Source organism: Malurus melanocephalus, unplaced genomic scaffold (assembly GCF_030028575.1).
Source record: "Malurus melanocephalus ecotype Western Australia unplaced genomic scaffold, MMel_1.1 scaffold_363, whole genome shotgun sequence".
NCBI classification, from domain to species: domain Eukaryota; kingdom Metazoa; phylum Chordata; class Aves; order Passeriformes; family Maluridae; genus Malurus; species Malurus melanocephalus.
The window spans coordinates 257761-282281 of record NW_026623595.1 but is presented as its reverse complement, the minus strand read 5'-3'; the positions used below and the strand labels follow the sequence as shown (position 1 = coordinate 282281).

General features: G+C 36.4%; 1 protein-coding gene across 3 annotated transcripts in view; it reads right to left on the bottom strand.

Moving 5' to 3' along the window:
• Positions 1–1141: 1141 nt before the first annotated feature.
• CD2AP (CD2 associated protein) overlaps positions 1142–24521 on the bottom strand; it is a 78269-nt gene continuing 54889 nt past the window's right edge. For all 3 annotated transcript variants that reach the window (XM_057378564.1, XM_057378563.1, XM_057378565.1), the window contains 11 exons: positions 23287–23378; positions 21614–21718; positions 19268–19304; positions 18836–18898; positions 15390–15549; positions 13400–13542; positions 7236–7351; positions 6271–6357; positions 5469–5653; positions 4676–4739; positions 1142–3510 (listed from right to left, as the gene is read on the bottom strand). In XM_057378564.1, coding sequence (XP_057234547.1) covers positions 3469–3510; positions 4676–4739; positions 5469–5653; positions 6271–6357; positions 7236–7351; positions 13400–13542; positions 15390–15549; positions 18836–18898; positions 19268–19304; positions 21614–21718; positions 23287–23378 — 1094 coding nt within the window. In that variant the 3' untranslated portion in view covers positions 1142–3468. The remainder of the gene's footprint in view (positions 3511–4675; positions 4740–5468; positions 5654–6270; positions 6358–7235; positions 7352–13399; positions 13543–15389; positions 15550–18835; positions 18899–19267; positions 19305–21613; positions 21719–23286; positions 23379–24521) is intronic.

Here is a 24521-nt window from a genome sequence, read left to right as displayed (position 1 = left end):
ATGCCCCTTGAAACTCAAACACCTCCTCAACCTCCTTAAGAACACAAAGCCCAGCATCCTGCAGCTCTCAGACAAACACAGGATTCTCCCTGGGCTCCCAGGGGTCCTGGAAGGAGATTGAAACTGTGACTTCCAACAGAGAGGGCACTCCAAACCCCGAGCCCAGCAGCATCAGTCTCACACTTTCTGAGCTGGTTGGGGTTGTTTGCATTCCTCAGGTACATTCAGGGAGGTGTGTGCCCAGGCACCCAAAGGGAGGGGTTTGTCTCCTCTCCTCTTGCAAAATCCAATTACCCAAGATCTGCACCAGCTGCTTCGATGCTGTGCTCACCACTTGCTTTCACAGATACCAGAAACATCTCAGGTAACTTTTACAGCTGTCAAAAGGCAGCTGTGAGAACCTGGTTTTACTGTTTCCTTTGAAGAGTTAACAGATTTGTGCTAACTTATGGCTTTCATGAATACAAGGTATTTATTTTAAAGTTCAACAGATACTTAGTTACACAATTCAAACTTTGCAATAATCACAAATTTCCATCAGAAACTTCACTCCATGAATATTAATGAAAAAAGTCATCTTTGTGGAAAAAATCCAAATAACTAGACCTGTAATTTTGCTTTACATTGTTTATCTATACCTTGTGTGTTACAAAAACATTTTTAGATAATTTTAAGATTGAATAATAAAACCCCTGTAGTTTAAAAATACACCTCTGTGTTCTTTCTTTATGTATCTTTTCCCTCATCCCTATCCATATTAAACATGYCATACCGTCAAGTCTTCAATTCTTCACTACATGCTTAGGAAGAGGTTAAAATATGCATTTATTCATGTTAATGAGTGGTAATCTTAAAAAAAGCCTCTGAAGAGGCACAGTAAGGTCACTTCAACATGGMCCAAGAGGGAAAGAAAGGGGGAATGAAGAAATCCTGACAAGTTAAAGAAAAACAGGGAGCTTTCCAACTGTTTGGCTCCTAAGCCACCTTGACAGTCAGGAGCCAGAGCACCCCAGTGAGTAAATGGAAATCTGAAAACCTTAAAGAGCGACTGTTTCAAGTGCTTTGCTTCCACTTCTCCACACTCCTCCTTGCAAAGAATTTAATGGCATACAAAACACTCCTGAACAGAACTGAGCAGACATTTGAAGAGGTTTTTACACTCATTTTATTTGCTGAGTTTGGATAGCATGCATCATTTTACAGCACCGGTAGACAAGTCAGTGAAGAACACAGCTCTTAGAACTTGTACTGTGGAATGTCTCCAAAACCATTACCCGCTCCCCCTCCACTCCAGTACGTAACACTAGCTGAAGACAAGACAGACACACATCAGGGCAACTTCCTTATGGCTACAAATACTCATAGCAGCGACTTTTAAAGAAGGGTTTATTAAATCAAGTCATTGCACTTGGGTCATTTATTGCTATAGCGAACAAAGGCCATTACATAACAAACACCTTCCATTTGTGGCTTTAACTGATTGTCTTGTTCTGTTCATCCTCTACAAATTCACACACAGGCACAATTTCTGCAGAGCAACCCCTTCCAAGATTTGTTTCATGCTCCAATGAATCACAGTGAAGAGCTTGTACAAGAAAATTGGGTACTCCATTCGGCTCAATTCTTGTTTTTCATCACCTCCTTGTGAGGTGTGAATTCCAGGCAAGAGTTTAGTGTCTGATGAGAAGGACATGATTCCTCAATTCATCTGTGATGCACTTGGGCAATTCAAAATTAAAAGCATTAAGAGTGAATCAGCCTATTAGCAATTTGACTAGCAAATATTACTCAATACCTGCAAAGTGTATTAATCAGATTTCATGAACTATTTGAATGAGTAACAGGTAAACATCCCCAATCAGGTTTCAATCAAATTTCATGAACTATTTGAATCAGTAAGAGACAAACATCCCCTAATTGACTTTCTGACATTTCTATTTTATGATACATCAACTGTGGAAAAAGTACACTCTCAAAAAGTAACACTTCAGTGTCACTTGAACAAGTGACATACTGAATAATTACTGTATTTAGGACCACTCCCATRAAGAGAACCTTAATTACTTTCTTTTATTGGTGAAGTTGCCAAACTATGCAGAATGCTTTTGTCTTTTAAATTATAGCAGACCTAAAGGAGATGAGCTGATTACTAACGGAACTAATGCATTTGACTGACTTTCTAAAGCTGTATGCTTTTTAATTCTTTAATCAGACAAACACAGCAATAAATAYCATTGTCCCCCATCACTTTGCATAYTGTGTATTATTCTGGTGCAAGTTTTGAGCCCAKGGGTTAAAGATAATGGTAATCCACAAGATCTCAACCTCTTTTCCATAAAGACACCGTCTTGGACACCAGCACCATGATGTCAAAGCAATTGTTCCAATCACTCATTAAATACAAAGATGTTGCTAAGTTTAGAGGTACGCAATATATTGAGAAAGTTTATGGCATAAATATATAAATATCGAGAGCTTTTGAAAGTATCAAAGTTCCAAAGGGATTTATTTGGAGACATATTATAAACAAAACCAGACTAGTGTAAAAACAGATCAAGATGCATACTGAACCACTAGAAAGACTGATGACTTCAATGCAGAAACACGGAAGTACAGACACTGTGACTTAAGGTTTACTCTTCCATGCTGTATACTATAGTATTTTAGGCACAACAGGTTGAGTTAAGACTGGACTCTAACTCCTTGTTTCTGTATTCCTTGCATTTTGTGGCTTTAACAGTTAATTTTGTCATGTTTCATGATTCAGTCTTAAATCCCTTTTTAATCCAATAGTGCAAGTCACAAACCGTTCTGCTGAACTACTCAGATTAAATCATTCCATCTTTCTACAATGCATAGGAGTTTCACCTGCTTCATTGCACTAACAAATTCCTATCTCATTACTCAACTTATGAACAGCATAGTATTAATATTCTCACTGCAGACAGGCACAACAGCATAATCCTGGGTAAAACTGCCAAAATTATACAAATATCATATATTCCCTTTTGCRTGTAGGGGAAAAGTAGTGACTACAATTACGATACAGTTATTCCATCCCTTCCAACAGACTATTTTACAGATTAGTTGCAAAGACAGATCACCCTATTTATAGTATAGATCTCTTTAAAAGTTAAGCTACAGGTATTCAATAAAAATCTATTAAGAATTCCCTCTCCTTTCTATACAGATTCAGTAGTATTTTCAAGCAAACCAAAAAAATAAGGTCTGCAATTCCAGCACAGTAAGAAATAAGGCCTCTTTTATATTGGCAAAAAAATTACACCATTATTCTTTTTTGTTTTCTTATCTCTCTGAATATAAGACTATATTCCTGGTTTTTTTTTACTATCTTTTTTCTTTAAGACTGTAGAACACCAGCATCCATTATAATGAAATAAGAGTCAGTTCTCCTTGTGTTCAGCTTTAAATTCCTGGCRAGTTAAAAACATTGAGTCCATAGCTGTCTCATGTAGACATCACTGCTTTCTTCAATTTTTCTATTTCAAGCTGCAAAAATGGACATTTTGAAAAGAAAGTCAGTATTCAAGTAACTATAAAATCTTCAGAGTTTTTACCAAAGTTATAACCTTTACATTTGAAGGACATTTCAGTATTGGACCATAGAAGCATTTGASAGCTCAGTATTTACAGCTGATTTTGTACCACTATATTGCTAAATAAACAGGAATTTAAAATAATTAAAAATTTGCCTACAGTTCTGGTATAATTATTTTTAAAATAACAAACCCCTCTGTTTTATAAAYCAGTTTGTCTGGATAAACTCTCTCTGAAAGAAGTAGTCAAAGCTGGGTTATGGAATCATTGACATGCGCCCATGTAATGCTGCCCCATCMCCTCAGAGTAACTTCTTAAAACAGCCTTCATGAAAAACACTGCCAAGATTAATTTGTATTTCTTCAAATGGACTTAGAGGACATCTGGAAGTCACCTTCTCCTCATCTCCACAGCMTATTTAAGGCAGTTTCATTGATTGCTTTAGAGACACATAAAAGAGAGGCTCACCAGAAGATTTTCTYATGTGTCTACAAGTAGCTTTGTAGCCAGTAAGATGCACTGTGTCACAAATAAAATGGCCTTTTGTACCACACTAAAATAATTTCCTACAATGAGTTCATTCTAYTAACTACTTAATGGTATCATACTGCACTGCAGGTAGTGTTATTCATCAATAAATTCAGGAGCAGTGTTCATTCATAAGGAAGTTTTTTAGACACATTCTGCTCTTTTGGCAAATTATCTACACTTAGTATTTAAAGAATTCATCAAAAATTTAGAGGTTTACTTTTGCCCCGAGTTTTGTTTACTTATCTAAATTAAATAGGTCTTTCAATCTTACAAATGCAATGTATTAAGTGTCCCTGTTGAAACTTGTCCAGTTGGACATATTTTTAGCAAAGAGCACAATCCAGCAACAYTAAACTGACCTCCCATCCTAACACCCACACATATTGTTACAAATAATATTCAACAAAAAGAAAGTTGAACTTGGATCTTCTCTATACATCCAAATGCCTCATGAGACATTGATTCAMTCACAAACTAAAACAGCAACACAAGAAGAGACTGAACAGGTTTTCCTGTGACATCAAATTCCAGAACAATGCCTACACACCCCTAAASCACCCATACCCTCCCAAAGCTGTAACATTACCTCCAGATTGCTTCGCAACAGCTTCTCTTCTTCCAAATCCTTCTTTAGTTTTTCCAGTTCCCTCCTAATAGGAGTTAACATAGAAATAGAAGTTAGAAGGGAAGAAGAAACATCACAATACTGAGGACAGGATGCACAGGCCTTGTTTAAATTTTRCACATGGAATTCACATAAGCAGGCACATGCCCACCAGTGAACTGCTATTCACATCTGTTGGACCATAAGATTTCACCATCTCTCAACAYTTCTTACCTTTAGCTATGCACCTATCCCTGATTTTTAACCCCAATTTAAGGAGGCTGCTTAGAAGTTTGTAATGTTATTTAATCTGGAAAGTTGAATTTAAGCTAAAATAATCTAAAATCACCTGGTGACTTCCAGACAGAGAACCAATTACTTGGAACACAAGGTTCCTACTAGTCATGTCAATACTACAAATACTTGGGCACAATGTAACAGAAGGCCTGCACATGTACTTATGTATTACCACAAAAAATTACCTACTTTTCCTAACAATAAAAAGACAAACTGTTTAAAAAATACTTTCAAAAAAAAAGTCATGAATGCAGGAGTGCAAAGTAGGAGGGAAAAAATGCATACAAATTCCAAAAACACTCTGACATCAAATTTGTGCTATTTAGTAGGATATATTTGTGATAATTAGTAGGACCAATTTAAATAGGAAAGATTTTAAATTAATACATTAACATGTTACTAGGATGGAACAGTTTTCCTAAAGTCTGGCAATAAAGAAATTTATAATCCTTTGCAGATTGACMAAGGAAATATTTACCCATGTTCTTTTTTCAGGGCGTCTACTAAACCCATTAAATCATTAATCTGAGTCCTGAGCTCTTCCACAGAAATTTTYTCATCATCTGTTTCTCCTTTAAGTTGGAGGTCTCCAGGTAAAAAGTCGAGTATGACAGAACTTGGTCTCTGAGATGAAGGTGGAATCAATGGGCTGAACGCAGATGGCTGAAAAAATAAATCAGCAGAAAGATAAGTGAAATCTTTATGAACTGAGCAGTTACAGCACACAGGTTATACCAAGATGGGAGCTAAACAAACACAAATTCCCTAATTTTCTACCTAAAAGGTAAAACACAGAGTCCACTTCAAATGGACTAATGTAGTAGATGAGATTACTTTATACAAGTCTTAATTAAGGATTTATCTGAAGTTCCTGCAGTCACCCAAAAAAGAACTCACATTGCTGCCCTCTACACTTTAAAAAATAAAAAGTGATTTAATGGATCCCACTGGATCTTTATAAATCAACCTTTYGTCCTTTGCTGATCTGCTCAGCTGTTCTGTCTGTCAGGAGACTAAAGGCTGAGTAGATACAGAACTTATTTGGGAAATACCACTTGATACAACAGTTCTCATCAGAACTCATGMACTCTGTATGTATAAATGAACTCCAACACTGAATCTCCTACTGTAGACTTTATTCTAAATGACACAGCTCACTGGTACTCAAATACAAGCACTGTTCATTTAGATGGGTGCATCAAGCTGTACTGGAAATGCAAGCAGGATGAACARAACACCAAGCTGCCTGGTGCTCCTCTGGCTCTTAGGTATCATCATACCTTCTTTGTTTCAACTGGCTTTGGTTTGGCACTTTCTTCTTCTTTCTGCACCTTCAAATTTTTTTCTGGACTCATATTTTGACTTGCCTGGTAAACCATTCATAAAGAATGAAAAGATTTTCAGAATTTAAAAAAAACGTAAATTAAAAAGAAACAGAAAACAAAAAACAACAACCAAAAAAACCCAAACAAACACACACCCAAAAAAACCCCCAAAAAAACCCACCAAAAAAAAAACCCAAAACAACAAAAACAAACATTTTAAAATATTTCTAAAAAATTCAATACTAAAGGGAAAAAACCAAATAACTCAAATTAAATTGCTACACTAGCAGAGTTTTTTGTCCCTGACAGTCAGAATTTTCCTTCCTCATATTCAGCAGAACTGAAATCAAGTACAGGAATCTTGGGCAGGATTTTCAAGTGTATTTCCAATACTTAAGTCTGTAATGCTTTTGGGAGCTTGTAGTTGCTTCCACAAAACACAAATGGGCAGTAACTGTAGATGGCAACTGGTGTGGCTGAACTATGTAACATCCAATGACAAAAACTGATTTCAAGGRCTCTGCATCACCTCTCATTGTCTGCCAATCTCACATCAGCACTAAGGTCACAAAWCCCACGTTACAGCAGCATTAAATTACAAATTTATAGCTGTCAATTGTCAAAGCCACTAAAGACACTTTCAGAGCTGTGTGTGTGCACAACACCCATTTCACCATCAGTGATGCCAGAAGAGCTGAGTATTTCCTGCAGCAACACCCCATGGAACAGAAAAACTCCTTCAGCTGCAACACAGCTCCAGTTGTTTTTCTTTCATTCATTTCCCTCCACACAAAATAGGAACTGAACCTCTGCAGCATTTTGCTCTCAGGTAAATGGCTCACGAGACTGTTACCCAGGGCAGTTCTGTTCCCTGGGAAGTTAGTTTGTAGTTTCCTAGGAGAACACYCCAAAATACTCACAGGACTACTGCTATTGAAACGGGAAGGCAGCCTCCTACCAGGCATCTTGGGCCGGCTGGCAGTTGGGTGTGACAGATTATCTGAGGTAGCTATTACATCATCAAAGCTTAACACATCTACAAAAAGAAGAAAACACAGACTACCATCAAGACCAGAAGGTTTTGMTGTGTTTTTTTAATCACTTTTTTCTAACTTAAGAAACAAAAAAAGAATTATCAGAATTCTTCTTATTSTTTCAAGGATTTACAGCATAATACAACACAAGAGATATTTCAAACAACTGCATGATTTTGACATATCAGGAAAATTGTATTTTCCACCTTGGAAAAAATTAAAAGTTAATTCAACTAGAATTTAAATTCATATTAAATTCAAGTTAATTTATGTTAATAGAAGAAATGCTCTAGCAACATGGCAGCATCTGCAGAAAATATATTTATTACTTTTCCTAAGAGCTGCCATGTTCAACTACTCAAGAGCATATTTTCTTGTCACTGAACTTATATGAAAAGCATGAAAATGCGAGTTTAGTGACTAAGACAAAAATAAAAGCAACATAGTACAATACATAGTGGTGTAGTCCTCAAGTTGGTGAAAGTAACAAGACCTATGTCTATGCAGAGTAGTTTTTTTTCACATATAGTACCTAAGGATAATACACAACTTCATAAAGACTTTAATTAAATACTTCAAAGCTGCACTCTTGTGCTTCATTCAATCACACAGATCTCTTTGCTCATTAGTCTCTTTATGTTCACAGTTCTAGGTAAACTCAGATAAGCAGAAATGTTTTACATCCTCTGGGRGAGGCAACTTTAGGAAAAAAGTTGTTAATAGGAAGAGCTATTATAACTAGTCCTAGTAACAGAAATACCTCACCTAGATAACAACAGGACTTCTTAACCTTTTCTCCACAAAAATAAATATACTTACCTGGCAACAGATGTTTAGCAAGATTGTGTTTTTTATTTAAGCATTGATATAAAATTACAGTTATTACATATCATTTTACAACCCAAATTCATCACTTATTCTATAAACTGTAACTAAAATGCCACACAGCATTTACTACAGGTACCACAAGCAACATTCAGGATTTTGGGTTTSATTCTTTTCTGGTGACCAGTTTGATTCTTAAATGACATTATGATTTAGCAAACAGAACCTATGATACCTCTTCTACATTCTCATTAAAGGTCAGATAAGAAAAAAGCCTGGGGTACACTGAGTCAGACCATTCATACCCCTTCAATGTCTGGATGATTTAAACTCATCTGATTAATGCAAGTTTTACTCACACATTGTCAGAGCTAATTTATACCAGTAAGTACTATTTTTTTTATTGAATATTTTAACTGATTTTATGTATGCTTTGCATTAATATCCTTGAAGTCCTTAGAATATTCACTTCTTTTGGACAGCCCTCAYCAAATCTACTTCATCACCCATTCCCTTGTTGAAAAGAAAACATTCATAGCACTGTTACCAATCAGTTTTGCTGCTTTTTACTTCTACTCAAGAGAATGTCAAGACAGTCTTTTGCAAACATGCAATCACACCTGCAATTAAACAAGCAGGGAGGAAAAAAAAAAGAAGGAAGAAACAGAAGAGTGATGAATGGCAAGCAGCTGATGGAAAAGGAGATGAGGGACAAATAAATGTGAAGGGATTTCTGTTCTAGTTTGTGCCAATAAAATATTTCACTTAATACATTGCAAGCAGCAGTGGCCAAGGGGTGTATCTTTATGGTCTTTTCTCAATTATCAGTAATCCCAGAGCACTAACCTGTCACAGAATGGTTTGGGYTGGAAGGGACTTAAAGATCACCTTGTTCCACYCTCCTGAAATGGGCAGGGACCCCTTCCACTAGACCAGGTTGCCAAAGGGTAAATCAGGATTTACCTTAGTTAGGTATCATTAAAAACATAACCCCCCATCTCAGTAATTTCTGATTTTAAATGATCATTCTTTTGTCATTCCACAAAAATGACAAACCATTTGGCAAGAAATGTAAGTAAGAATTGTAAATTTAGTTGCTATTATATTTGCAATGCCAGTCCTGTCTCGACAATCAGCAAACATCAGGCATATTAAAACTATATTAAGAAAAACTTAAAGTTGGAGAAAAAAATCACAATATTTCAAAAGGCTTGGAGATGAAGACTGCTATAGTCCTGAACAGTGTATTATTTAAATGTCGGATGACACCAAAGCCAAGGATTTTTTCTGTATTTCTAAGAGCTTCTAAAGGAAATTGCTACACCTGAGAGAAGTGCTAAGCATTAAGATATTGCCAGCAGATTAAAGTCAAAGGGAATACTGTACTTGTATTTTTGTTTTTACTTATCCAATTTATTGTTTTGGTATAGGGGAGGAAATTAAAACACAGGTTGGTGGGGATTGGGTTTGGATTTGGTGGTGGTGGTGGTAGGTTGACCAGTTTTACTGAGGGTTTAGGGAGTTYATTTGATAGTTTTTTCTTTTTAAACAACATTTTTAGTTATTTTAGAGAAAATAAAACCAATAAATCATTAAACCAATAGAGATACTGGGGAAACCCACTGGAAATTCACAGTCTATACCCATTTCAATCAATGAAGTGATTTATCAATTACGGATTCTTACAGACAGCCTGTGAGCAATTGTTAAATGAAATCTCATCATAGTGCCAAAAGAGCAACACCACACAACTATGGATAATCTGGGTCAAAAAAGGACTTTATGGCTGAGCAAGAGCACCTTTCTTTCTAAGAAGATGAGCTAAGCTGAAGTTACATAGGATGGTCTGTTAGAAATGTCTGTTCTATTTTACCATGGATCCACCACAGAGCTGTTAGGAGCTTTGACAGGTACAATTAGACAAGAGGTTAAGATTGTGAATGCTTCAAGGTGTATTCATAGCAGTGTGTCTTAAAAAGCCTTCACAAAAAGAAGCAAAGCTGAAGGGTGGCTGAAGAAATCATGGTTCYACCATCTCATGTGGCCTGGGTTTAAATGCTCACAGTAAAAGTGAAACATATCTGGTATTTTACAAGACAATAACTCACATTAATCTGTGGAGTAAAAAGGTGGCACCCTTTCTCCTATTATTCATCTTGCTGAGATTTCAAACCAAAAATTTAGGGGACAGTTATAGGCTATAAAGTATTTAAGTGCTCAAAAGCTTCATGATGGTGTTATTTGTGTGTACAGAGTGATAAAGCCATTCAGCCTACACACACCAGATGTGCTAAAGGTACTGAAAACATTTCATTACAAACAAACACMAAGTTTGGCTTATCAACAGCTGAACTGTAAACTTTTTCTTACTTTCCTTCCCCACCAGTTCCTAATGGAAACGTCTATTTCAAGTAACTTCTTTAGCAGCTAAGGAAAACAGGCATTCAAACAAACAAAAAAAGAGTGCATTTTTAATAGAAACCCCAAAATTTTAGTACCAATAATTGCAACTGAAAACCATGCTCACGATGTTAAGAAGAGGATATGTGTATGGAATAAAGCATTTGGATTTCCTTAGAGATTGTTATCTTACCAAAATGGAGAAGGGTAGGGTAATTTCCTGACACGTAAGAAGGGAAACATGGCAAACAGGATAGGAAACAAAATCTGGAAAGAAAAGTCAAGGAGAGGAATGTCTAGAAAAAGATTCTGAACAAAAAAATTATTTCACAAAGCAGGAAAAAGAAACATTTGTAGAAGAAACAGAATTGCTTTACATGTTCAGCATGCCAGCATTACAGCTTTAGTCTCTTACAGTACTTGATTCTAGTCAAACAGAGAAACATTTATGCAGTTTTTAAATAAAGCTTCAAGAGTTATCTCAATGTGATCAATGTTTCTAAATGGTTTTGATTATTTGTGCTTATCTGATGGCTGGGGACTTAATTTTGGTATGGGGGGATTGTTTTTTTTTTTCCTTTCAGAATAYTTACAGCTTCTCTTTATGCTAAACTGAAAGTAGCTCAACCTACACCACACTTCAGGGTCTATCTAAGCTCCAAAAAAACAGGACCCATATTTTAAAAATAACTGATTTCCTAAAAATCATCCACCTCAGGATCATAATCTAAAGAGGGGGAGAAGAATTAAAAATAAAGAATCTGGTAAAGCAGTTGCCTGCCCCAGCCATCTGTCTACCCTCATTTTTTAATACCTATTCCAGTTTTTGTAAAATTCAACAGTCTTAARCTTTATAGAAGGACCCAACATCTTCTTTTTTATAGTTATATATAGTCTTGGCTGCACAGAGTATTATGTCTTTAGCAGCAGAATATATAGAGAATTAGAGTATGAGATTCATTACAGTTTACTCGCAGGAGTTTGGATCAATCTCTTTTCACAAGAGTGAAACAAGTCACAAGTGACTTAGATTGTTTTAAGGAATCTCAACTTTGACAAAACAGAGGATTTTTGAAACTTTCTTTTATTAACAGCTCCTTGACCCCATCAGTGCTGCAGCCCCACAAGAAACTGCCTGAGCCTCCTTCACTTGCTCTGCACCAAACAGCACTGAACAGACCCCACCCATGGACCTGTTGTGCACCTCTGCCCCATGAAGGTATTAAAGTCTTTATTCTCTCTATAAAAAAACTATGTTAGCAAAACAAAATTMATGTTTTTTTCTAAATCTGTATTTTTTTTGGTAGCACCGAATATTAGCTTATACATGACTACCTAGTATCACAGGTATCATGTTGCCACCCTGGTTATTAAAGATGTTAAGATAATTGAATGAAAAGAAAAAAAAATATATTCCAGCTGTTTTCATAGGGACTTTTTTCCTGATGTTAAAGGACACTTTGCTACACAGTAACATACCTAGCACAATTCCAGAAATATAATAATAGAATTTATTACACTAGCTAGATAGCTAYTAATCATAGAATGGCTTGGGTTGGAAGGGAACTTAAAGATCATCACCTCCACTACAAGAGGTTGCTCAAAGTCCGTCCAACCTGGCCTGGAACACTCCCAGAGATGGGGCAGCCACAGCTTCTCTGGGCARCCTGTGCCAGGGCTTCACCACCCTCATAATAAAGAAATTTATTCTAGTATCTAATCTGAGTAGCATAACTTGCATATTAAAAACACACGTGAACTAACCTTTCCTCATATAAAGCATTCACACTTAAAAAGCGTATTTTAACATGTTCAATGAAAAGAAGTCAGGAGTATTCTTTTCTATTCATAAACTGCTTCAGTTCTTTTAATGCATTATTTTTATCTTCCAGATGAATTTATTATACTTTAGGACCAACTACTCTACAACCAGAATATCATAATTAAATTAATTAATAGTATTTTAAAATTTATTATTACTAAAATCTTTTCTGATGTGAAAAGTTGCATTTGAGATACGCAAGATGAACACTGCAGGTATAATTCACTCCAGCTTTTTTTTTTAAGTGGTTAATCATGAAATAAAAATAATTGAGAGTTTAGAAAACTATGCCCACAGCAGCTGATCTCTGCCTAAGTGACAGACACAAGTCAGGTATCMGTTGCATTGTCAGTAAAGGGCTGATGGTATCACTACAGCAGCTCAGAGATTCTGATCATTAAATGTGGCTGCTTTAGTCACTATCAAGGGTTTTACTGGATATATTTGGAATTAAAGAGATGCCAGATTTGGCTCAAAGTGCTTTAAGCAAAGCCATAAGCATGCTTTTCAAATGCACAGCGTTCCTGCTTCTTTAAGGCCCAAATTTAAGGTATGATGAAAACCTAGAATAGCTCTGAACTAAACCACAGGAGGCTGAAGGTAATGGCATTACTAAGAATTCTCAAGTTAGCTAAAAAAGCAAAGTTGTCTGAGCTGCAAGAGCAGAACAAACTGAATTAGCCATTAAGAAAAACAACTTCAGAAAAACTCAAAAGTGGCAGCAAAAAAACATGCTTTCAAATTAGAAGAACAAACCATCACCTACATTTCTCTCTGCCCACTGTTACAATCCAGAACTCACCAGCTATCTGCAAACATCCTACTGACATCTGTTCATCCCCTCCTGATTCTTACCTTCAGCTACTTATAGCACTTCTAAAAAAATACACAGGCATAAATGCACTCAGTGGCATTTTGAGTAAATCACTCAAAAAGCTTATTCCAACCCTGTAAAACACAGCAATCTGAACAGAAAGGCMCAAAAGAACATTTCTTTCCTTACCTGATTCTTTAGAGCTCTTTATCACGAGTGAATCTACCTCTACTGATTTTGGTCTGAGTGGTAATGGTTCAGAGTCTAACTTTGGTTTTGCTACTGGCTCAAATTCAGATTTCGGTCGAAGAGTAACAACTTCTCCATTTGTTCTGTCATAAGAAAAAAAAAAAAAAAAAGACACAACATATCTACTTAAGAGATAAAATAGCTTAAAAGGGAAACATACCAAGAATTAGAATTTCAATTCAAATTGAAAAATTACAGATTTTACCACTTTCTAAAACCCTGTTTTAAAATCAAGGCTTTTGGAGATCAATTCTAGCTATGAAAGCCAATTCCTCTGTTCCAGCCCTTAAAAAGTTGTCAGATGTGTACAAAACCATTATGAATATAACCTACAACTTTTACTTTAGGACACACTTTGGTACTTCAGTCCAAAATACTATACTTCAGAAAACAGGTGAGCTGAATAACATTTTCAGTAATACCTCTTGAAATAATTCAGAAACTGATTTCTTGTCATTAGAGAAATCTTCCTGTACAAGGGAAAAGCTGACAAGAACAAGATATTTCTTGCTGGGTATAGATAAACCTACCTTTTATATACAGAATTTATTCTATGATGCATTTTTTGCATATCTGCTCACATCATTCATATWCCAAAAACACCCCAAAACAATCAAAAATCACAAAAAATAAAAACCCATCAAAATAGATACACAAACGAAAAAACCCAAACAGGTAACATTTTCCTTTACAATTCTTGCCATCACAAACCCATACTGACTGGGGCTGATCACTTGGTTGGCCTGTACATGCCATGTACAAACTATCCCTGTCATTAATTAACCTCCCAAAGCCTTTAAGTTTTATTGCAGTAGAAAAAAGAGACAGCAGACAGATCTTCCTATAACAATGTTAAACTTTCAGACATTTAAATATCTCTAAGATTTAAAGGTTTCAATTATTAAAGGCCCACAGCTCACTACACACCTGTATTTAATTGCACATGTAAATCCCTTGAGAGCAATAATTCTTTTCTAAGCTGGAAGGGAACGTGACTTGTGGTTTTAAAAGAAATCATCTTTACTTGGGAAAGTCTCCAAAATACCAAGTGAATGTAACACAATTCTATACTAAAAAGGTACTTAAGGTACAAGCTCTTGATGTAGCAGCTGCCTGCTTTATTTGCACAAGGCCAAGTGTGTCACAACCTCACTTTCTCATGGTTCCTCCAAGCCAACTGAACATCCCAAAGGGATTATTACCTGTCAGCAGTTTGTTTGCACTTCTGGGTAAGGGTCTAGCAAATACTTTGATGGAGACAGAAAGGAAAATTCTATRTGTGAGAGATTGTATGGATGCAAAATTAGTCAAAGTTTCAAAGYCACAAGGAAAAAAAAATTAAGTGGATCTAAAAGAAGTATTAGTCCCTATTTATCCAGCAACTCAGCTGAGAAGGGACAAGAGTGGAGTCTGAACATGGCTCTGTAGTGTTTCCTTCCCCAGAARACAAGAGCCACACTGAGTACCTTTAGCACAGGTAAAATCTGTGCTCAGTTCTTCCTTTCCACCTATCTTACCCTATATAAAGTGCTCAAACCTTGAACTGAGTTTGAGCAGTTGAACTTGAACACTGAGGCAGCYCAAATTTTCAGGGTGTTTTTCAAAACAGCAATTCTCAAGGGCCATGCCCACAGATTCTTTTTTCCACCCTGTTATAGTACCTACAGCAGCCCCCTGTGCAACTTCATCACAGTCAGTTATGTTCTAATATTGACTGTGAGATGGATTCAATACCTCAAAGGATTTGAAAGGTCTAAGTTCACACTGACAGAGACTTGGAGAACCAGGACACTGGAATGTGCAACACAAAACTTATCCTTGCATTCTTTTCACCCCTAAAAAAACACATTCCTTCCCAACTCATCCCTGGAGGAAGGTCMAACAAATCAAATCAAATCTACTTGGTGTGTGCAGTTTAAATCATACTGACTTGGATGCAGATGATGGCAAACCAGGTTTGTCTGGACGTTTTGGGTGCAGGAGCCCTGCTCTCAGTAAGCTGTTGGTCTTGYTTGGAGGAATAGGCTTCTTGGGTGGTACTTGAGGAGCTTGTGGCTTCAAAGGCTTCTGATCCARAGTTCCTTTTTCATCTGACAAAATAAGTCACATTTTAAAAACTCCATGTTGTAGCATTCTCACACTGCTAATCAATTAGAAAGCAACTGCTSTCAGAAATAGCTTCTTTGAAGATCAAAATGAAAAATAGATATGCAAGCATTTTAAATGATACCTTACCAAAACATGCAAACTACTTACCTGAGCCCAAAAAGATTTATCTTTAAGTAAGATAAATCTTCCAACTGACATGAAACACTAGTAATAAATTATGGATTCCCATTATTACACTGCAAATGACAGCTAAGAACAAAAAAAACCTTTGTACTGCTTTGTCTTTTCTATGAATTCATTTTATCTCCTGTTGAAGAGGTAGTTTTTTATTCTGTTGTAACTACACTTCTTACACACACAAGCATCATAATTTATCTACAGAAAAGCGGAGGGATGGGGGTCTGAATAGCTGAATTTATTTTCTCTAAAGTGTACCTTCCTACAGATAGATAGAAATTAGGTGTGGAAAATAAGAACAAAGTTGCATTTACTCRTTCAATAACTGCATGACCTAATTGAATCCTGTCCAGAGGAGCTGACATACAACACATGGGGCACTGAAAAATTCAAGCTGCTTCACAAGTAATAGTTGAATAGCTTTCAACTCATGTGTCCTAACTCCACCCTCTGCATAGCCAAAGCAAACCCTCTACTTTTCCCTGTGAAACCATGTTATAGTTCAGTATACACAAAGAAYTGAGGATTTTAAAAACCAATTTTTAGGTTACTGCAAAGGGTTACAGTTCTTTACAGTTACTGCTTTATAGGGCAGCATATCAGTAAACTGGAACACAGAGAGTGACCTTCAGCTTTGCTTCTCCCCAATCTCCCCTCCCTGTGATTTGCTTTTAACCAAGTATTGATTTGATGTAAAATGTTTACAGATGCTATGGATTTGGGAGCAGGGTTGGATATTTGCTGCAGCTCCATGTCAGCAAAGTGCCTGATCTGCCAGGTCTAGGACTGATTTCCTTTAAACAAGTCCTGCAGCCACTGAGCATCASCCCTCCGATCCTAAAAAGGGGAAGAGGCCAATTTTCTTTCACAGGAATATTGGGAAGTAAATAGATCCTAGAGATACTTCTGTCAAAAGCACTGTCCAGAGGCAGAATTGTCTTCCTGCTTYGGGACACCTGAACATCAGGAGGAGACAGGAACAAAAAATTGAACCTAGTTAGCATCTCCTCCTCATTTCTCTTAGCATGGAGTTAAAAAGCCAGGATGCTGMAGCAGTGGAAGGATTTGCCACACGGTGGGGCTGCCTGCCCTGTGCAAAGCAGCCCAGCAGCAGCACAAATACAATCCTGCCTCCCCACAAATACACAACATTTACAGCTCTAAACACCAACACCAGCCAGCACTAACYGCAGATCGATTGGTTTTAGTGAAGCTACGCTGAGCAGAAGTTGAGAATTACCCTCTTTGCTTTYAAAAATAAGTGAGTTCGCAAACAGGGCAGAAAAAAATGCTGTAATCAAATCCTATTCCTGAATTCACATCTGTYAGTTCTCCCTTCTAATACTCCCACTCAAAATCTGAACACAAAAAATGTCTACAGCTAAGTGGAAAAAGTTAATACCAAAGGCCAAGGTTCAYCATGAGCATAGAAACTGGGCATTTCTGCTGGACAAAATGACAYGTCTTTTTTGGATTTTACTCCTCAATGAAAAAGAGGATAGGCTAAAAATAAACAGTTTAGTAATGGAAATAAAGATACAAATCTGAAGACATTTACACTGGACAAAAATTTCTACGTCATACCACTAAGTGTCCTTCACTATAAATACAGAAAGACTTACAAAAAACACTTCTTTTACTTTTTGATCAATTTTTATTGCAATTAAATGCAGATTTATTAGTATCCCAATAGGCATTAAAAATGACATGGTTTGATAGCTTCTGATTAGAGCTGCTCAATTAGTATTTTTCTGAGAACTAATAGCAGAACAATTTCATACTTGATTTAGTAAGTTTAACTACTAATATTAACATGGTTGTCTTTCCACAAGTACAACTGCACTGAAAATGGGCATATCTTCCAGTAAAACACTAGTGTTATCTAAAAAAGTAACTTTTATGGCCTGATCTGTAACTGAATACAGGACAAGCTTCTTCTCCACCATTTCCTGTAGCTCAGTAAAGGAGAGTTCTCTACCTTATGTAATTCCACATGAGCTTTCACATTCCTATGTATTTTGGATAGGATTTTTGTCACTCTTTTTTCCTATATTCCTCCATGAACAGCTGAGCTCAACTATGCAAAGTTTAACACTATAGTACAAACAGAACCAGTTTAAAATAAAATTTGCTTCAGTTTAGAAGGACTTTGAAAGAGCTAAGTGATCAACATTTTTGAAATCATACAGTTGATCTCAATTCACACCTGAAGCTCCTGCTCCAACAGATAAAAATTACTGGATTGCTCACATACAGAACAAATAACTGATTTAACAAGTGTTTTTCATGTGCAACAGTTGAGAAGATGCCTTGTTTAAAATGGGGKTTATAAAACCTGCCCAAGGAAGCCAAGAAACCCATCAGCAGCCTCACTTGTAGAAACACTGGTCAGCCACAGTTCACCATTCACAGGGCAGAGTGGGTTTGTAATTTGCTTAAACTGCAGTGACATCAGAATTTCTTCTACAAGGCCCAACCAGCATGTTTGTTTAAGCTTCTCACTTTTAAGCACAATCAAAACATTTTCACTTCGCAAATTTGTCAAACATGGAGAAAAGCTTTTTAGAAATCTGTCTGGGTGATAGATTAATAGCTTTGCCTCAGAAAAACATGGCCTTTAAATTCTAAGAATAAAGCAGTAAATGTCTCGAAATTCAGTGGAACCTGAAAATACGGAATATAGTACGAATTAACAGGACAAGAAATCTCTATTTCTGAGCATTATGACTGGAATACCTGTCTAAAGAGTGTTGTAACTGTTCTGTGTGGTTCTTTCAAAATATTTTTGATCAGACTGATTTTTGCCAGAACACTGAGAAGCAGCAGTTAGCCTTTCCCTTTCTAACAACTTACTATTGCTGTTCAAAACTGCAGTCACTGTCACAAAACTACCCTTTCATGAATTTAATAGTAACTGTTATTATGCAGTGCAACAACCAATTTTCAGAATATAATGCAATAACAAGAAATAAACATTGCAAAAGGGTGTAGCAGTTCTTCTATAGCCCCTCCAAAGATATTTCTGTAACATCAAAAACACAACAACTTCAGCAGATGGTATCAAGCCACCATGAAGAAAAGTGTCCTTACCTTTYTCTTCAGGCCTCAAAGGAAGGAATTTCTTCTCTGCAGTTGGCAATTCAGGTCTTGCAGCTGAATGCAAAAGCAAACCATAGACAGTTCTCAAAGAGCTTTAATTACCTTGGTCACTAACTAAAAATAAGACATATACACCAAGCTGTGTTTTCTCTTTTGCAAGGAGTGAACACCATTTACAAATACTCATTTGAGCCCAGAAAATTGTAAGCCATTATTAAAATGTTTCCAAAGTAGGCTCCATCATAATTTTGAAAAATATACAGCAGCAGCAAAATACATACAGTACAAAAAGTAACCTCAACGTGTGAATACAGGTGGCTGCATTACTAGGAAATAAAAAGCCACTTCTAAATTTTCTTTTGAAGTCATGCACTGCTTCTGAAATTTATTATTTTTYAGACCACCACACATAAGAGTACATACCTGGACTTTTAACCGGAGGTGGAGGTTTCTTTGGCTTCTGCAAAATGGAAGGGGAAAAAAAACCCAAAGTCAAACAAGCAATCAAACAGATTCTCTGTATCCAAGACAGCCTCATTTGTGTTTTGTTTTGCATACCGTAACGTGGAGCTTGTTTACCAGCTGATTTCAAAGTATTTCACAAAGGAGGCAATCAGTTCACAGACAGGAAACACAAAGACCTGGAACAATTTCTCTGATATCTCCCAGACAACCAGTTAAAAAAATTCAGGTCTGTTCAAATGAAATCAGTGCCTCAGCAATGWGCATAAACAGAGGCAAAAATAACGAAAACCCAAGAATTTCATCTTTTCTAGTCCAAAGAATTGCTCTGATCACACTCATTTTAATTTCAATATGTAAGCCTCAATCATTGTTAATGCAATGCCAGTTTTAAAAGAGTAACCAGGTAAATTTTTGAACAAAAAATGTTCACTTTCACTAAAAAAAAAAGATTTCTAAATTAAGTATCAGAGGAATGAATGGCTTCAATTAATTGACTCTTACATTGCAAGTCTAAGAAAAAAGAATAGACYATGGCAGCATTTGTCTCAAAGTCTGCACTTACAAGAAAGGCATTGATTTGAGCTTCCTTATCACCATATATTTAAGTGGGAAAGATGGACAAACTATGCCAGTCATTAAAAATTTACCAAGTAGCACAACGCAACAGTTTGTACATTTAAATGACTATTTTGAAACAGTCACTCATCACTTTTACTCCCCTTAATGATACACTTGAAGTTGAATTTCTCTCCTGCTGAAGAAAGACTGGTACCTCTCAGGGCAGATCTCAACCACCCATCCTCAGAATGTGATTCATGAAATTGTTCTAGAAGARGTGTCTTTATGGTTGTACTAAGGACAAGGTTCCCTGATAAAATGATACAAAAGCCTACAAAGCCACTTGTTCTTTATACAAGAACTGCTGAAACCATATGGGCTCAGTCTAACACAACCCCTCCAAAAACGCCTTCCTGTGGGTATTTTTAAARCAGTTGCTATGGATGGATTTCACTTCTGTGCCCCTACAGCTATTGAATAAGCTTTTCTTGATGCCACAAGATTTTATTCTGACATGTAAATGTAACAAAGCAAGCTGGAGAACCCATATTCAATTTCTTTCTCTTGTTTCACAGGAAACAAAAGTGAGTRAACTTAAGTAACAAGTATTTTCTTTCTTTCTTTCCCAAAAAAGCAACTACATTATCCAGCTGTGCTACACCAACAATTAAACACAGTTCAGCATCAACCTGCCTCTAYATGGTTCTGGTCTGTTTATTTATGAAGTCTGTATCAAATAGCTGATTATGATCACCAGCCATCCAATGCCTTGAACCTCAAAGCTGCTCAGTGCAAGGTGAATCCCTGCACACAAAGCAGAATAAAGGATCAAAGCAAGGAAATGCTGYTCATGGTAAAAGAATGTTTTCCCCCCCTCTCTAGGGAGCAACTCTGTATTGTCAAACAGCAACAYCACCTATCCACTCCCCTTGAATGTCATGGCATTTATGCCACCCTTTCACAGCTGAGAATCCATCTGAAAAGAAAATTCTGACTTGGGGTAGTAGGTTTCCTGAGTATGTGAGGCAACTCAGGATAAATGATAAATTAATAAATCCTGATCTGGAGGTGAATTAATTCCACCTAGGGTTGATGTACATTTGGGAATTATCACAGCCACTTTTGCTGCACAAACGCGACAGAACCAAAACATCACACTAATCTCAACAAGAAAAACTGTGAAATTAATACCAAAATTATAAGGTCAATGAGTACCACATGAAAACATTCATTTCTACAAGCTAGAACACGAGATGCTGAAAAAATATTTCTAAATCCCACCCAAATAATATCCTTCATATACAGCAGCCGACTGGCAAGTTTTGACATGGAAAAACCCCAGTCAGACACAGAGGGGTCATTCACTATTTTGTAATTATACTTACTTAAGGACTTGAGATGGAAAAACCCAACAGCTTATCTCCTTTCTAACCAGTAAGGGTTTAATTCAGTAATCAGTAACACATAACACCATGCTACCAGAACTACATCCTTTTCTAAATGACCTGATCATCCTCTTAAATTAGAGTTCATCCCAAAAAACATGCCTCAGTTTAGTATTTATGGACAAGTTTAAACACAAAGATGAATCTTTACATCTTTCTTCTTTCATACAGCTAAATCAAAATAAAGTTAAAACTGCCACAATTGTAATATTTTAAGTAGCATAATGTGTTGTGAACTCTTTTGTTCTTTGCATTTTCATCACTAGTTTTTTGATACTAAAAAAAACATGTAAGAACTTACAGGGAAGTCTTTATCAGACTCTTGTATTTGAACGGCAAAGTTATCTGGGAAGACTCCTTCTTTACCATTGAGYTCTCCTTTCCACCAGCCTGGCTCTCCAGTGTCCTAAAATAAACAACAGGTCATTTCAATCAACATTTACTTCTTCCGCAGAACAGAAAAAGTTACACAACAACTTTTTTGCCTTTTACACACAACATAAAGTAATTGTTTRTCTGAAATTGGCCAACTTAGCAAGAGGAAACAGCTACAGATCAGATCAGGTTTGGTCAGTTTTTGTTTGTTTTTCAAAATGCAGGATAGAATTATATTACRTCATATAAGATAAGGGCAGAGGGATAAGATCTGCAAAGGGAAGGAAAGCACAMAAACCCAGTTATAATCTAACACACAACATTTCATCTTCTCAGCTTCCTTGACCAGCAAGTTATTCAGTAAATACRTCAAATGTTATTGGCATGACACATAATTCCACTAAATAAAAGTGATTCTCATGTGATGGATCAGGTCTACTGGTCTGAAAAGGGTGAAGAAACAAAAGAATATACCCCACTGAGTGAAAAAATAACCATATATGACCTAAGAAAATAAAGGAGAATTAATTCAGTGGCACAGAAATCCATTACATGACATTACTGGATTAAGGCCTTTGTCCATAAAAGTAAGTATGATGTTATCAGAATATTTTAGCAGCATAAGCAACAGCTTTCCTTTGTCCCTGAGATCCAAAAAAAAAAATCACAGAATCCTACAATGGGTCAGAAGGGACCTTAAAAATTCACCCAGTTCAAACCTTCTACCATGGACAGGAATGCCACTCACTTTGGACAATTTTTCTTCACCCCAGTTTGGACCAATTCAGGTAAATCAATTTAAAAGACAGAGAGGCAGAGTCAGTGAATTTGGGGCAAGGACTGCTGTGTTTCCAAAAGGGCCTTYCATAACCACTCTTTTCCACTGTAATCAGGATCAATCATGCTCAGAATATCAATTTTCTTGTTAAGAAAGTGGTCATCTTTTCTATAAAATTAAAATCATACTAAAGAAAAATGTGTTTTCTTCTGCAACTCTGTGAAAGTTGAAGATGAAACTTTCCATTTTTTTTAGGGAAGTCATTACTCCTTATTATAGTAGCATATAAATTAACAGAAGACTGCTGAGTAGTGCAAGGAAATTAAGTATGGGTAGGTTCATTTCCTGTTGAGAACCGTCTCTGCAGCAAGAATATCTATCTAAAAGGCACTTTCAGGATTCAACACAAATGAGAACATTGAACTAAATAATCATGTTTCTCTTAACAGCCAGAAWGCATCATTAATTTCTGTATGGTTATTATGAATCACCAGAGAAAAGGAACAGTTTCTGAAGGTAAAAGGGGCTGTTTGCAAAGCTTTTCCAGTTTCCTCACTGAAGAGGCTTTTGGTACTGAGTGAGCACTGATCCCGCTGGCCTTTGCGGACCCCAAGATAACCTCCCACCCTGRAACAATCTTTGAAGTTATCTATATCTCTATCAAGAGCAGAAGCAAAGAGCTGGCTCTCACATGAGACAAACCAAGTCTACAGGAATATCGACTCCAACAGACTCTCCTGCTTTTGCAGTTCACACACTGCCCACCTGTACAAAATTCACCAGAGCCATATACATGGTCAGAGCAGACTAAACTYTTTTACCTTACTGATTATTTGAATGATCTCGCCTTCTTTAAAGCTGAGTTCATCATTTGAGCCTTCATAGGAAAATATTGTCCTGCAATATTCCTTGGCTGGAACAAAGGAACTCAGTTAATCTGGATACCATGGGTAGTAACAAATAATATAAYACAWATAYWATMTAATAAATATATTATATATATTAAATATAATAATATAATAGAAACATAATAACAGCTCACTAAAGAAATCAACACTATAATCATACCTCTCCTCTAGACCAGCCATCCAAAACTGCTTAACAAATGTTAGCTTGTTTTTTTAAACCACAAGAAAAATAAGATTATATAATTATAGAGTAATGGAGATAAATCTTTGAGAAGTCAGGATTAGAAGCCCCAAAACATTTTTTTTCACAAGGGCAACTTAATTCAAGGCCTCTGATTTCAGAGRGAGAAAAAAAGCTAAAAATATCACAGTTAAAATTGTAACAGTCCATCTAAGCTTCCCCACAGCATTTATATATTCAATTTTGAGCTACTTTAGACAAAAATGGTTTCAAGCTTATTAGAGTTTACATGTATTTTCTCAAAATTGATCTAAATGYCAAATTTGCAATCCTAATTAAATACAGGCAGTTGTTTTCAAGTGAYATCCTTTACTAACACATAAAACAACACACGTCAAGCAGCACACTTCAGAAATTGTGCAGTGAAACCAAGTAATTGAAGCAAAGGCATTCCTTGGCTAAACAATCGAAACCAGAGCTCATCATGAGSCATCAACTCAGTCACAGCCTCTTCTGCAAAAGCAGAAAGAATAATTCTTTTCTTTCCATTTGGTACAGCTCAAAACTAATCCACTTAAAATCATGATAACAATTCAGGTGAAAAAGCAAGAGGATTTGTTTTCCTTTCCCACACTTGAACAAAAACAACAAGAGARGCCAAAATATATAAACATAAAACTTTTAACCCCAGCACATTTAAAATAATTTAGCAGATAAAAAGGTTGGATTTCTACAGCTRACACAAAGAAAGAGGAAGCAAACAAAAAGGACTCTTTAGGTGCTGCCATGACCTCTCACAATGAGCAGCTGCATCATCCCCCAGTTAAAGCAGCACAACATCAAGTCACAGAATCATCTGCAATTCTTAATGATGGCCTTTTGCTGGGTGATAAGAAAATAAATGAGTGAATTGCAGTCAAATCTTCTTGCAGTTCTTGTATTTTAATCCAGATACACATCTTTAGTT